Genomic DNA, 14767 nt, shown 5'->3' with positions numbered 1-14767 from the left:
ACTCTTCAATACAAACTCAAAGTGCTTCCCATAGCAAATATATATATAAATAAAATTGTGCAATAAATATAATAAAATGTAAAATAAGTGAGAAATAATAATAATAATAATAATAATAATAATAATAATGTAAAAACCTAAAGACTAAGGTTATTAATCCAAAGTAGCTTGGTCCAATTGGAGCTAATCCATTTACTTTATACAATAAATCATATTTTACATTTTATTCATCAAGTTTTACAAATAAAATCTTTATCAGCAAATTAACTGTAAAATAGTGTAAAATATACAATATTTGTCTCTGAAATGTATAAAAATAATGTTTAAAAATAATGTTTAAAAATAATGTATAAAAATAATGTATAAAAATAATGTTTAAAAATAATGTTTAAAAATAAACGGATAAAGCTGCATAAAATGGAATAAATTTAAATGAACAGAACAGTAATTGTGACCTATTTAAATTATGATTAAAGTGCTATATATAAATATAAATAAAGTTAATTATCATTAAGTCAAGAGTTAATAATATAAATGTTTATAAACTGTGAAGTTGGATTCCCCCACTGCACCTGAAGGCAACATTAGCTTCCTAAAGCTAACCAGCTAGTTTAACCGTTGACCGTTATTAGCTCAGCGTTAGCTCGACGTTAGCTCGACGTTAGCCACTCACTCCGTTAGCACCGGCTCCTCTAACGCGGCCGCAATGTGCGGGTTTATTTTTATCCCGCGTTCAACGCAAACTGCGGCGTAAAACCGGGAAATACTCCCGTTAGCCATCGGCGACACTCCGGCGGTTTGAGTTGCTATGGCAACGGCGTCGGAGGATGGCGTCGCGCGAAGGTCAAATAAAAAAAAAAACTTAATTTAAACTTTATAAAAAGTTTAACAGGAGACAATTATTATTATTATTATTATTATTATTATTGTTATTGTTATTGTTATTATTATTATTATTATTATTAAACACATTTATGTTCTTTAAGGCATCATTTTATATTCACAGACAAACATTTGTTTTTGTTTTTATTTGTTTACAGGACAACAGATTTACTTTTTATTTTATAATATCTTATATTTATAAAATTTAAAACACAAACAGATAATTCTCTTAATTTGGTGCCATTTCTTTCAGACATATTATCACATTATTATTATCACACTGACACAGAATTAATATAAACTGAATACAACAGAATATTTTATTTATATTCATTTTTAAAATGTATTTACTCTTAAACCTATTTTTTATGCTGTTTGCTTAAATGCACAGCACTTTCTTCGTTATGATTTAAACGTTTCTATACTTTATTGTTTGTAAATTAAAGTTATAGTGAAACTGAACTTACAAATTAAATCCTCTGATTATTTCTCAACACGTAGAAACTTCTGATGTAAGTAAAGTCCATTTAAACCATCTTCAGAACCTTCTGGCATTATTTAATATTTAATATGAGCTGTATTGAAGTGCATGAAGCCCAGAAACATAAAATAAATACATTTAGATACAGACAGAAATATTTTAACACACAAAGTATGTTATTATTATTATAGCAATAATAATGTATTACTAGTCACAAACAACTCATTGTCTCATTTTTGTCTCATTTTTAATTTTATTTTCCTGGTGTACAGCTTTTATACAGTAGTGAACTTCTATATGTATGTAATTCACATTTCTGTACAAATAACGCAGACATTATATCCAAAATGAAAAAATTAAATCATAAAACAAAAACAAACTTCTTCTCTCTTTTCGAGTCGATAGAAATACTGTAAATAACGCAGTTTTCAAACCTGAAGCACGAACACTTCTGCTAAGACCTAAAACAGCTGCTTTTTAAAAAACAAATGAACTATTTTACACTGAAACAAAAAACCTCGGTGAGCATCGACAGGGCCTTGTGTACATTAATAAAGCCGCCATCACATGTCAAACACTGAAGGGGGGAAACATTTATGATAAATAAAATCAGATCTCATGGCGATAACAACTCCTACTGACTACATAACTAATTAAAACAACATAAGTCGTACTGGCGGTCTGGTTTTATATATATATATATATATATATAAATATATATATATATATTTCTGATCAACATTCAGGTCTGATCAACTTCTTTACATTGATTATTCATCCAAACAGAGAAAGAAAAGGAACTCCAGACACAGAGAGGAGATTTAAATCGGACGTTAGTGATGATACAAACAGTCATTTTTAGTAGAAGCTGGATTTAAAAACCTCCTCTGGTTCACATCTGTCTACAGCTGTGAAGTTAAGGATGCACCAAGCTGACTTTTAGCCCCCCTGACAATGTAAATCCCTCAATTTAACTCATTTATTGTAGAAAAATAACAAAAAAAAAGGCTCCTGCTGAGAGAATGAAGCCAACACTTTGTGGTAAATCAGACGACTTTATGCATCGGGGACGCTGCGTCCCTCCATTAATGAACGTTAACTCAAAACCGGAGCAGCAGGTTTTATGACACTGATGAGAGTCTGTATTCAATCTGAACCTCTGCCTCTGGATCAGTTAGTAAATTAGACCAAAAACTGATTAAAAAGTGTCTTTTTTTAAATAGAAATCCTCACTGTTGTTTATATATTTGACTCCGATGTTTGAGGTTTGTGTTCGAGCGACGAGAATCACTTCCTTCCTAAACACTGAAACGGATTAAATGTGTTCAGCTTCGGATATTTTCTGGTTTCACAAACTCTCTTTCCTTCCTGTTGTATGTAAAACTCTGAATCCTCTAAAGGGAACTCAGGAAATCACTTTTTTTTTTACAACTCTGATCTTATTTTTGTAGTTTTCAGCTTCACTCTTACAAATAAAATAACATCAGACTAACTCAAAGCACATAAAACATCGAGCCATCAGATCGGAACCCCTTTATTTGGAGGTCAAACTGAACGTGAGCACACGGTAATAATCCGTCACTGTGCGGGGAACGCTGTGTGTACGCTACGTTACACCGATGGAGGATGTTTACTACTTTACTTTACTTTCCCCGATAAGTTTGTCCAACCTGGAGGTTCGTTTATATCTGATCATGTGACCCGCTCGCTCAGCTATAAGCTTCATTAAGTTGCTGTTAATGTTAGAATTACTGATATAAATAATAAACAAAGCTACGAAGTTGCGTTGGCGTCTGTTGTTTACGGGGATATAATGACTGAGTGTGTTAAAAGTGTTCCAGCAGAGAGACGCCGGTGCGGCTCGGCGCTCACTGCGGAGGAGGGTTGTGTTCGGCGTTGTCCACCGTCCTGATGATGACGATCTGCTCCAGGCTCTGGGCGGGGGACGGCTCGGAAACGTTGTCGATGTGGTCCGTGTACTTCGAGATCATCATCTTCTCCGGGCTCTGGGCGGGGGACGGCGGCGGCCGCAGCTGCTCCACCAGAGCGTGGAGGGTGTCCGAGTTGATGGTCTGCTCCTGGTCCGGTTCGAAGGTCACCTGGTCGGCGGCGTTGATAGAGGGGCGAGCGGACTCCGCCTTGAAGTCCTGGATGATGGTGTCGGTGTCGGTGGCGGCGGCGTCAGCGGCGGCGTCGTCGTCACCGGATGGCGCTGTGGCTTTGGGGTTTGGGGTGGTGGGTTCAGGATTGGGTGGCTCGCCTTCGGGGATGGAATCCATACCTTTGTTTTCTTGGGAGAGTTTGCTCTGGACAAACGCCACAGGATGACTGGAGGCCAGGAGGACGACTGCTCGCACACAAACACACAACAGGAAGGCGTCAAACAAACAAACTACTGACGGTTCCAGCACTGCAGGGCGCCATGAGGATGTTAGAATCAATAAACTCAAGACAATACAACAAGATGTTTCTGCTGTTGTCAGATTATCCATTACTATAAATGATTTACACACACACACACACACACACACACACACACACACAGACAGACAGACAGACACACACACAGCTCACCTGCTCGGGCTCTCTCCTTGTGTTGTCGCACTTCGTCAGCGTGAGCCTTCTCCTGGTGTTTGATCATGTTCTTCACGCTGGCGAACCTGTTTCCACACAGCAGACACTGCACACCGGTGTTCCCCTCTACACACACACACACACACACACACACACACACACACACACAGGAAGGAAAGTGTGATTAAATCCAGCTTTCATCTCCTCGGATCACTGAGGAGCAGCTTTGTTGATCCAGGTCACGTTTCTGAGGTTATACGGCGAGAAATGCAACCGCAAAGTCGCAACTTTAAATTAGATTATTAAACTTTCCCCAACTGGTGTCCTGTAACTTTTAAAGGACTAGTGTGTAGGATTTAGTGGCATCTAGTGGTGAAGATGCAAACTACAGTGGCTCCAAAAGAAAATTATTTTCATATTCATCTATTAATTTTAGATTCTCACTACTTTATCAGGGCTGCTGTAAAACACCTGTTAGCGACAGGTAACTTCTGCAGTGTTAGAGAGGTTGTTCTAGCCGGCTCAGTTGTGGCCAAAGTCTAAAGAGTTAAAGGTCACATCTGATAAGAATTTAACCTTGATGTTCTTTGCAGGCACTGAATCCCCCACAAGGGTTGGGTACCGAACCTCACACGATCTGTATGCAGCACCGAATATCAAATAATCTTTTTTAATTAAACTTTAATCAGATAGTTTCAAAATGTTTGTAGTTTAGGGAAAGTTCTTGTTTTTAGAGAAGCTTTAATAGAGAAAGAGAAACTTTTAACTTCTCTTTGCTGAAGAGTTTTCTAGAGAAATATTCATGTTTGTATTCAGAGATCAAAGAAAAGTCTGATGTGTGATCAGTGAACTCACCTGGGTGAAGTCGTCTCATGTGTTTCTTCAGTTCGGACGACGTCACAAAACTCGAGTCGCACTGCGGTTGTGAACATTTGTACGGCGTCTCACCTGAAGTGCAAACACAGACACAACATTATTAATGGAGGAATAACACTTCTTCTAAATGTTGTACAACATCATTCAAAACCTCACTGGGAAAAACATTAATATACAATCATTTAAAGACACCTTTAGACTAAAGGCTAAACACAATACACAAATATAAATCAATCATTTATACAAAAAGACAAGTTAAATAAACGCGGGGCTGAAATAGAACGCTCTTAAAAAAGGTTCACACATACTAAATCTAATTCAACTCACTCATCTCTAGCTGCCTTAAATCAGCAGTTTTCCTATGGGAGTTTTGTATTGGCAGCTACCACAAAGCTAGCAAGTTAAAACATTGTCACTAAACATTATGCAAACAGCTGTTTACGATAATAAAACCCCTCAGTCGCTCTCTGTTGGACGAATAAACGTGGACTTAATCACCTGTGTGTTTCCGCGCGTGAGCGATGAGAGAAGACGAGACGGAGAACGACATGCCGCACAGGTCACACTGGTAGGGTTTCTCTCCGGTGTGCCGCCGCTTGTGATAGGTCAACGTGCTGGACTGAGCGAACGCCTGACCGCAGATGTCACAGACGTACGGTTTCTCCCCGCTGTGCAGTCTGCGAACACACACACACACACAATAAACATTAACATCTGCACAACGTTACAACCTGCAGGTAGATAAAAGGAACACATAAAACATCCACACGATCACATCTTTATTTAATTATTCAGTACCGATGTTGAAATATATTATAGAATTTTATAGTTATTCTCTATCATTACTTTTATTTTCTTGATTAATATTTAATGATATGTAAATATATACGTATACGGTACACTAGAACAATAAATCTGGAGATTAGTGACAAAAACTGCAGTTTATTTTAGGCTGTTTGTGTATGTTTGAGTCCTTTACGCCTGTATGGGTGTATAAATGTATAAAAAACTAAACTTAAACTTAATAATAATAAAAGAAAATGTCAAAATAGTATCAAACGTCAATGTCTGTACCTGATGTGTATTTTATAGTTGGACGAGGTAGCGAACTTGAACCCGCAGCGCTCACAGGTGTAAGGCTTCTCCTCCCCGTGGTGCATCCGGCGGTGAGCGACCAGCTGACACTTCTGAGCAAAACATTTGTCGCAGTCGGAGCAACTGAACGGCTTCTCGCCTGCAGGAGACACCGGAGGGAGGGAGAGAGAGGGAGAGAGGAAGAGGGAGAGAGTCGCAATCAGTCATTTTACTATGTGGCTTTGCTGCTTGTTTTAATATATTTAATAAATTCAAAGGGAATCCGACCAGGTGGCCCTCATTAAGAACAACTACATAGAAATATCCAATGTGTGTCCACTAACAGCTGATCCGTTACTCACCTGTGTGTATGCGCAGGTGAGTTTTCAGCTGAGTAGCTTGTCTGAAGTTTTTAGAGCAGAAGATGCAGACGAAGGGTTTCAGGCCCTTGTGGATCTTCTCGTGTCGGTGGAGGCTGCTCGCGTCTTTAAACTGTTTGTTGCACTCGGTGCACGACAGCGACAGCTCGCCCATCTCCGACAGGTCCTGTTCCCCGACTTCACCCTCCTCTTCCTCGTCCTCGTCCTTGTCCTCGTCCGTCCCCGCCCAGCCGCTCTCCTCCGCCTCCTCCTCCTCCTCCTCCTCCACCACCACCACCTTCCTCCTGCCTCGTCCCCTCCCTCTCCCTCGGCCTCTCCCCCTCCCCCGGCCTCGTCCTCTCCTCCCCTCTCCGCTGCTCAGGCGAGGGATCTTGACCGGGACGTCGTCGTCGTCGTGCGAGGGGCTCCAGTCCGCGGAGGTGTCCCCGATGTCCTTCACGCTGGTGTCCGAATCCTCCAAAGACAGATCTTCACTCGTCAAACCAGCTCTCCCTCTCCCCCTGCCTCTCCCCCTCCCTCTGCCTCTCCCCCTCCCCCTGTAGCCCTGGGTCTTTGGAGCGGCCTCCGCCGAGCTGCTCGCCTCCGCCTGCTCGCTACTAAAACTCTTAGGCCTGCCTCTCTTCCTCCCCTGTCCTCTTCCGACGCTCTTCGGCGTAGTGGGGGTGTACTCATCATCACTTTTGTCTCCCTCTTCCACGTCTACGTCTTTGACCACATCACTCTGCTCTTTGCCGTCCTTCCCCTCGTCTTGCCAGTCCCCCGCGACGGAGACGATGGACAGGGGAACGGGTGAGCTGGGGCTGCCGGGGGAGGCCGGACTGGGAGGGGAGAGACCGGCTTCTTTATCCGCCTCCGACTGGGACGTTTCGCTCGGCTCGGACCAGTGAGGGAGTTCCTCCAGATACTTTGTGGCCTCGGACATTCCCAGGAACACCGCCGCTCGACGCACAGCCGCTTGTCTGGTACTGAAACCATAAAAACAACCAACATTTTATTCAGTAAGTTTGTTGTTTCATTCTAATTCTCTTTAAAAAACAAAAACACAAACACAAACAACCTATATTCACTCTCACCTGCTGACGTTCATCTGTCCGGTGTAAATAAACTCTAAAAGCTTCTCCAGAGCGTACCGGCTGACCTTATCGGGGTCCAAGGTTGTGACCTCTTGACCCTTTTCCGCCCGGGAGGAGAAGTACTTGCTGAACGCAGCCAGGATGTTGCGGTGGGCTCTGAACTCCACGTCCCTCACCATTATGGTTATATCACACAGGAAGTCCATCTCCCGCTGTTGGTGTAAACGCTGTAAGAGCAGCTTCCCGTGATTGGTGACGTGGGCCATCTCTGCAGCTGGTTAACGAAAGGGAAGAGACAGTCACCGTTAATGCCACCGGTTGTCTCTGTTTGCCTTCGTACTGTCCTCTGGGAGGCGCTGTACGATGCTGAAGCTGAGAATATTCATCAGATATCAGCAAGACACAGTTTCAAAGGTCAAACACAACCTTTAAATATGCTACAAGACTTTTATTGTGTTGTTTTTTTGTATTTCTGTGATGGTTTTTCTATATTTTAAAAGGTTGTTTGAATTCATGTGCACTAACAAATATTGAACAGCTGCTGCTCTTCCAAGAACAAAGACAAATAAAATTGTATTTGACTCAATTTTAAGTTATTATGTTATTGTAACTGCCAGTCAAGTCTGCAGTAATCAGTTAATTAGTCTTTTCTAACACCAAAAAGTTTTACTGGGATGAAAATCTAAACAATTAACAACTATTTAATCTACAAATATTATAAAACAAAGCTACATTCAAAGGATAAAAGTTATACAGGAGTATTTTATACACATTTGGTGCTTTAATGTGTATAAACAGGCAGCAGGACGGAGAACCAGACTCCTCCATTGTGTGTCCAAGTACTTTATCTATGAGTATTTAATACGTAGGGCTGCACAATTAATCACAATATCATCAAAATCACCCAGTGCAATAACCAAATCCTATAAAGGTTTATTTAAAAGGTAAAATGTGTAACCAGACAGCATTATAATGAAGTATTGTAGTGCTGCAGACATTCCTGACCTTTAAATCTGTAAGAAAACACTTGTTTGTTTGTTTGTTACGGTGACAAACAAACTTCACATTATCATCATTTTAACAGGTTTTTATTTTTAAAACTTAAAATTGTGGCGCACAAATGCTCATCCCCACTGATTGTGAGTAATAAAACAATCCCAATAAGTTCAGATACATTAAACTAACATAATAACAATCTGAATAAAGTTTAATAATGTGTTTACATTACTCACCTGGTTAAAAAAAAATCCAATGTCAGAGCTAGAAAACACAAGAAGGAAACTTCAGTTAAATTAAAATAACCCAGATAAACAGAATATTTGCTTTAATGAAACATTTAAAAATAAAAGCACTAACTTTCTCTCAGTAGTGTGTCCGCTCCAGCTCCTCTCTAACTCTCTGTATCGCAGCTTTCTCTGTTGGAGACAGCTGTGAATGAAAGAGGGGACACAACCACAGTGTGAACAACCTCAAACAACCCACACAAACACTTCTGAACACATTTCTTTCTCTGATCCAGCAGCCCTGACAGGTGAGCTGGGTTTGGAAAATAAAAGCTCCCGCCTGCTTCCTGAGCGGGCCTCACGGACATGCTAATGCTAACAGCGGTGTCGTAGACGGCTTAAAAGCGACTTGTGATGGTTGTCGGTGGTGGGGCACAGACGTACGGACGCTGTGTGTGCTATACGAGCCGCCACAGACGCGACTGCAGCCCGTCGGTGTCCAATAGGAGCGGGCGGTGTGTGGAGCTAGAGCTAGCTGTGTCTGTGGCGGTAAAAAGCGCGGAAAACATTGTGCTCTTATTTCGAAGGTTTCGACGGTTCGTACCGGCGGCGTCGGCGTCAGTTGGCACAAAATGTCGGATAAATCTTATTTCAACGACGAGCCTTGCGAACCCGTCGGCAGTTTTTATACGTTGTCTGCGCAAACGCAGCATTTTAATCCGACAACAAAGTAAATAAAAGCAGGAAAATAAAGTACCTTCTAATATCCGCGATCTCCAGCCATTATCCCGTGACGACGAGAGATCTCGCGAGACCTCGCCGTGCCGACAAAGATAGTCGACGCGGGCAAGATGAACACCGCCACGGCTGCACGACGGACGGGAGTTAGGGATGGTTACTATCCCGAAGTATAGGCCTCAGCAACAAAAAGACCGGATTTTCTTTTTAATTAAAGTCTGAATTTGTCCCTGTTTTGTCTTTTTGTTACACTTTTTCCAAAGATATTAGATTCTACTTGTGATCCTTTATTTTGAAACTTTCTCTCACGCAGGTAGGCAGGCAGATAAAAAACAATAAAATAATCTAAAAAAGATGAACAAATCCAAATTATACAGAGTTTAATTGTTTATTATTATTAATTAAAATTAAACTATTTTATATATGCTTACACACACACACACACACACACACACACACATAGGCTATATATACATATCAAATAATTTATACTTTCTCAGGAAACCTCTCTTCATTTTATGCCACTTTTATACTTTTTACTCCATTACACCACTTGCTGATTCAGATTATTAATATAAAATATAAACCAACCGATAAATGACTTTATGGTTTATTATTATGGATTAATACTTGAGTAGCTGAAATAACCTTTACCAGCAGCCAAACTAAACCCATTACATAAAATTGATCCATTAATATTGTATTATTACACTGCAGTGCTTTCACTTCAAAGATCTTCTTCCACCTCTGGAAAATACTGTGTTGAACTCTCAGTTTTACAGGATTAATGTGATTTATGATCTCCACAGTAAAGAGATTTAAATCTCTGCAGGTGGAGTTTAATGTGGAGATAAATGAGCTGAATATTGAATCTATTCCCGTTATTATCCAACCCTCTCATCATCAACTGTTCTATGTTTAATATTATGTAATTTTCCAGATGTTTTAAAATCATTTGGTTGCCTTAAAAATAATGTGAGATCCTTATTCTTTTCAAACGAGTCTCATTAATCTGCAGCGGGGGCTTGAGTTTGGCGTTTATCCGGAGCAGGCTGCCACCCAGGGAACCATTTTAGCTCCTGAAATGAGTCATTAAAGCTTCATGGCCTCAGAGCACGAGCAACCCAACACGCTGCAGCTGTATTTATTGTTGACAAGATGAAACTTTTATGTGCACAATGGGCTGGGAGAGACTCTGTCCTCATTTAGCATTTAGAGGCACCATATAACATTTTAGTTTTTAATGTACAGTAATTCTACCTGTATGAAGATATGTTTTATATTATCACAACAGTTTTACCAGTTCAAACTGTAAAATACATCAATAAACACTTTATATCTGCTTATAACTACATTATAGTGTGTTTATTTATTACATTTATTAAAAAACATTTATTAAATGCTTGTATACTGCATATAAATGCTAAATAAGGAGACTTAAAGTAATTTGTTATAAAATCTGAACAATATCTCAGAAAAACTTATGACACAGGATGATTAGATTGTAATGAAATAAACTGGAGACACTGATATTTACCTTCAGACTATATGAACAACGTGTAAAATAGCTATGAATATACAACTATAAGACGTAAAGAAAGAAAAAAGAAACATTATGGTTTGTTCAAAGCAGTAGTTCCCAACCTGGGGGGTCGGGAAGCTTCATGGGGGGTCATGAGGCCTTTTTGATTTTAGGGTGTGCTAGAAAACTTAAAAATTAGGGACAAAAAAATATTGAATTTGTTAAAAAAAGAAGCTTGTTAAGTCTGTATGACTGTTAAGTATATATATAAACATAATACAGACAGAGAATTGAATCAAAAGTTCCTTAAACAGCAAATAATCTGCTCAAAATTCATCCAAATCTCTCGTTTTACACAAACCTCCTGCAGTCACTGAGCTCACTTTGGGTCTTGAATATAGTTTAGAATAAAATCATCAGTTTACTAAAAGATAAAAAGGATTCCTTGGGGATAAAGGTTGGTTTGCTTTAAAGGACCAGTGTGTGAGTTATTTCTGTGTACTGAGTGAGTCAGTGTGGTAAACAGGAGAAGGGAGAGTGTCGGAGAGGTTACAGCCTTTTCGTCTGCATTAGATCGGCTGAGAGTTCCTCGAGGGCAGTGAGAGAAGAAGAGAGGCAGGAAGGCAATTAATCGATCTCTGTATCAAGTTTGACCTGCGGCACCGCTGACGAGTCTCCATCAATATCAATAACTTAATAATGTAAAGGAATTAATGTTAAAATAGACACACAATCCTTCCTGTAACAGGGTTTTGTTTGATACTGTGAATGTTATTTTTTTGATGAAAGTTACTTACTGTGGCTTTAAATGAAAGAAGCATCAACACACTGGGAACATATTTCAGTGTAAAAGTCCTGAATTAAAAGTCCTACATAAATATCAACAAAATGCACTTACATTTTAAAAAGTAGACGTATTTATTGTGCAATAAAATTGTCTAAATGTTGGATTAATATTACCTGAGACCTGTACTGTACATTCAAAGCCCTTTCTAGTTATATTCTTTATTAAATCATTGCTGTATATTTATATTTTTCTGTCCGTTATTCTATTTTTTTTCTTGATATCTTGTGTTTTTCTATTTTATTTTGTTTATTTAATGTGTATTTGTAATGTGTTACACATCTGGAGCTGCTGTAACAAGTGTGGGCTCAATAAAGTCTCTCTTATCTTATTACTGCTGCATTTTACTTGTATTAATGTTTAAGGTGTTTACAGACAAATGTAATGGAGTACAAGTATAAAGTTACATACAATGGAAATACTAAACTAGTACCTCCGATTCTACTTAAGAAAGTTACATTGAACCACTGTTATTATTAGTATTCAGATGTATTACTCGAGTAAATATAGAAATATGTCGTACTTGAGTGCATCTCCAGTGTACTAAGTATTATCAGCATGATTATTAGTAATTATAGCTGTCAGTGTAATAAAAAGTACAATATTTAAAGTAATGGAAGAGAAATATAAAGTTACATATAATGCAAATACATGTAAAATACCTTAAATTACTTGAGTAAATATACTTAGTTACATCCAGCCACTGTGTAAAGACCAGGGAGTGGAAGAAGTACAATATTTAAAGTTTAAGTACATATTGAGTAAATGTTCGTGGTCACATTTCACTACTAGAAAAAGGAAACATATCAGCATGAGTGAAACTGTTTTTGCATTATTACACCGTGAGCAGTTATCAGTCGCTGCCATTCTGAGCAGCTGAAGTTGCAAATGAGGAGCTGAGGAGACGCAAAGACCGCAAGATGAGATTAGATCCTTTAGCAGCTCGACACGTCTGAGCTGGGAGAGAATTACACGCACTGCTCCTTCAAATGCTCCTTCATTGCTCTTTTAATACTCCTTTAAATGCTCATTTAATGCTCCTTTAATGCTCCTTTAATACTCCTTTAAATGCTCCTTTAAATGCTCCTTTAATGTTCCTTTAATGCTCCTTTAATGCTCCTTTAAATGCTCCTTTAATACTCCTTTAATGCTCCTTTAATGCTCCTACAATAGTATGCTTTGCCATAATACTAAAATAGTTCAAATTATAGAAAATTCTTCAGATTGTTCACACGCAACAATTTTTTTATTTTTCATCAAACAAGTCAGTGCAACATCTGCACAGCAGATAAATTTACATTGGAGTTAACACAAATATGCTCACAAAAAACAGTACATTGAAAAAGAATATTAAAAAGATATATTATCACATATCTTCCACCGCCATGCCGAAAGTAACTCTTCTGTGGGGTTCAGAAGTGGTGAGTATGGTGGGAAGTATTGCACGAGAAACGGTGGGTGGTCATCAAACCAGTTTTGGACTGGGGCTGCACGATGAAGGCTCACGTTGTCCCGTACTACAACGTACCAGTTTCTTTGATGGTCTGCATCATTCATACACTCTGGTGGTACGAGAACGTTGTGTTGTATGGTCCAAGGTTGGCATGACGGTGGAGGACACCATGCGTATTGGAGATGGCAGTGATGTTCCCCCCATGTTGGCCAGGAACATCTATAATGGCTCTGTGGCCAGTGATGTTTCTTCCCCTTCTTCTGGTTGAACCCAGCTTCATCTATAAAGATGAACTGAGTACTCCCAGAAAACAAAGAACAAAAACCAGTCAATATGGTGTTATCCAGTGTACTGGGAAACAATGCTGCGTGTCGTGTACCGCAGTCAATATTATACATCCACATATGCTCGTCTGAGCTCTTTGTTTCTTTGAGAGTTTCTCTCAAAAGGCTCCTTATAAAGTTGTTTCACTCTGATTTGGTTTCGTTGAGAATGCGAGCCGATGTGGACGGACGGACTCATTGAATGTTGTTGAATATGGCAGCTTCCTGAACCCCGGTGAACATTTGGCCCCTTCCTCCACCGCGGTTGCGTCTCTCAGTCCTTACTGATATAAAATATAGGGCTTGGACAATGCAGCCTAAAGATATTCCCCCCACAGTAGAGTACGGTTACTGTATGACATCAGCCATTCATGAAGTAAACAGGTGTATACACTGACACAGGGTGTACTACATAGTGTGAAAGAAATGTTGGTTACATACCTGTACTCCAGTCTAAGTGTCCGGATGAGAGAGGCGACAGCACTCTCTGTCCAGCCTCTCGCCTGTGGTCTTTTTAAAGTGCTTCCTTCCTGATTGAAGTGGTAACAATGAAGCACTGAGGTGTTTGTCCAGGTGGATCATATATTGGCCACTCAGCTCGTGTAGTGTCATTTTGATTGGCAGAGTTTTGAAATGGCAAACGTGACTTTATGTCAGATTGTTGTTATGCAGAGAAGCATCAGTGCATTTATAAAGTAAAGCAGAAAATGTGTTTAGAGTTTTGGAGACTTGAGAAGAGGTTTTGCTCTCTGTGTGTCAGTTTAAATAAATAATTGTGCTATGCATGTTATTTTAGTGTGTTAGGAACTGGAAAAAACTGTAATGTTTCTTTAATGTTCCTTTAATGTTCCTTTAATGTTCCTTTAATTCACTGTGACACCTTTCTGCTCTCTGCCCCCTTCCAGCTGTGTGTGTGTCAGTGTTTGTGCAGTGTGTTCAAACTGACGCCTTCAGGGGTCTGATTGTCTTTCTATGTGTGTGTGTGTGTGTGTGTGTGTGTGTGTGTGTGTGTGTGTGTGTTATTAAGACTAACGAGAGAGAGAGAGAGAGAGAGAGAGAGAGAGAGAGAGAGAGAGAGAGAGAGACCTTTGAATATGAGATAGCAGAGAGGTTTTAACAGCCTCTCTGCAGAGATAATGGCAGCTGTATATCAGGGAGGAGGCTACTGATGTGGCTCAAAGAGACAGATCTGTCTGTCTGTCTGTCTGCCTGTCTGCCTGCCTGCCTGCCTGCCTGCCTGCCTGTCTGTCTGTCTGTCTGTCTGTCTGTCTGCAGAGATGTAACCAGCTGGTTTGGTCATAATGATACAACTGATTTTTAGGGT

The 14767-nt window shown here is 39.7% G+C and overlaps 2 protein-coding genes across 7 annotated transcripts in view; both read right to left on the bottom strand.

The window, feature by feature from the left end:
* Nucleotides 1-811, bottom strand: part of lrrc34 (leucine rich repeat containing 34) — a 5271-nt gene extending 4460 nt beyond the window's left edge. The window contains exon 1 of one of the 2 annotated variants that reach the window (XM_051393428.1): nucleotides 674-811. In XM_051393428.1, the coding sequence (XP_051249388.1) occupies nucleotides 674-780 (107 nt within the window). In that variant the 5' untranslated portion in view covers nucleotides 781-811. The other variant, XM_051393429.1, reaches the window with a different exon arrangement.
* A 785-nt stretch (nucleotides 812-1596) lies between these two features.
* On the bottom strand, nucleotides 1597-9385 carry mynn (myoneurin). Of its 5 annotated transcripts, none has more exons than XM_051393389.1 (10): nucleotides 9321-9385; nucleotides 8697-8768; nucleotides 8573-8600; nucleotides 7341-7614; nucleotides 6250-7232; nucleotides 5888-6047; nucleotides 5312-5490; nucleotides 4793-4885; nucleotides 3938-4063; nucleotides 1597-3710 (listed from the first exon to the last, which is right to left on the bottom strand). In XM_051393389.1, the coding sequence occupies exons 4-10, from the start codon at nucleotides 7604-7606 to the stop codon at nucleotides 3232-3234; spliced, it is 2286 nt and encodes a 761-aa protein (XP_051249349.1). In that variant the 5' UTR covers nucleotides 7607-7614; nucleotides 8573-8600; nucleotides 8697-8768; nucleotides 9321-9385; the 3' UTR covers nucleotides 1597-3231. The 5 variants fall into 5 exon arrangements, with proteins under 5 accessions (XP_051249349.1, XP_051249346.1, XP_051249348.1 ...); XM_051393386.1 differs by having other exon boundaries at nucleotides 7341-7622; nucleotides 8580-8600; XM_051393388.1 differs by lacking the exon at nucleotides 9321-9385 and adding an exon at nucleotides 9168-9265 and having other exon boundaries at nucleotides 7341-7622; nucleotides 8580-8600.
* Between the last annotated feature and the right edge of the window lie 5382 nt (nucleotides 9386-14767).

This window comes from Dicentrarchus labrax, unplaced genomic scaffold, assembly GCF_905237075.1.
Source record: "Dicentrarchus labrax unplaced genomic scaffold, dlabrax2021, whole genome shotgun sequence".
Lineage (NCBI taxonomy): Eukaryota > Metazoa > Chordata > Actinopteri > Moronidae > Dicentrarchus > Dicentrarchus labrax.
This window is presented reverse-complemented; position numbering and strand designations above follow the sequence as displayed.

What these genes read in the sequence shown, in the direction of transcription:
- mynn (XM_051393389.1), bottom strand. Translation starts at nt 7,606, where the DNA reads ATGGCCCACGTCACCAATCACGGGAAGCTGCTCTTACAGCGTTTACAC. An exon ending in AACTATAAAATACACATCAG is followed by an intron (nt 5,491 to 5,887) that starts GTACAGACATTG and finishes GTGTGTTCGCAG; the next exon opens with ACTGCACAGCGGGGAGAAAC. An exon ending in TCACGCGCGGAAACACACAG is followed by an intron (nt 4,886 to 5,311) that starts GTGATTAAGTCC and finishes TTTGCACTTCAG; the next exon opens with GTGAGACGCCGTACAAATGT.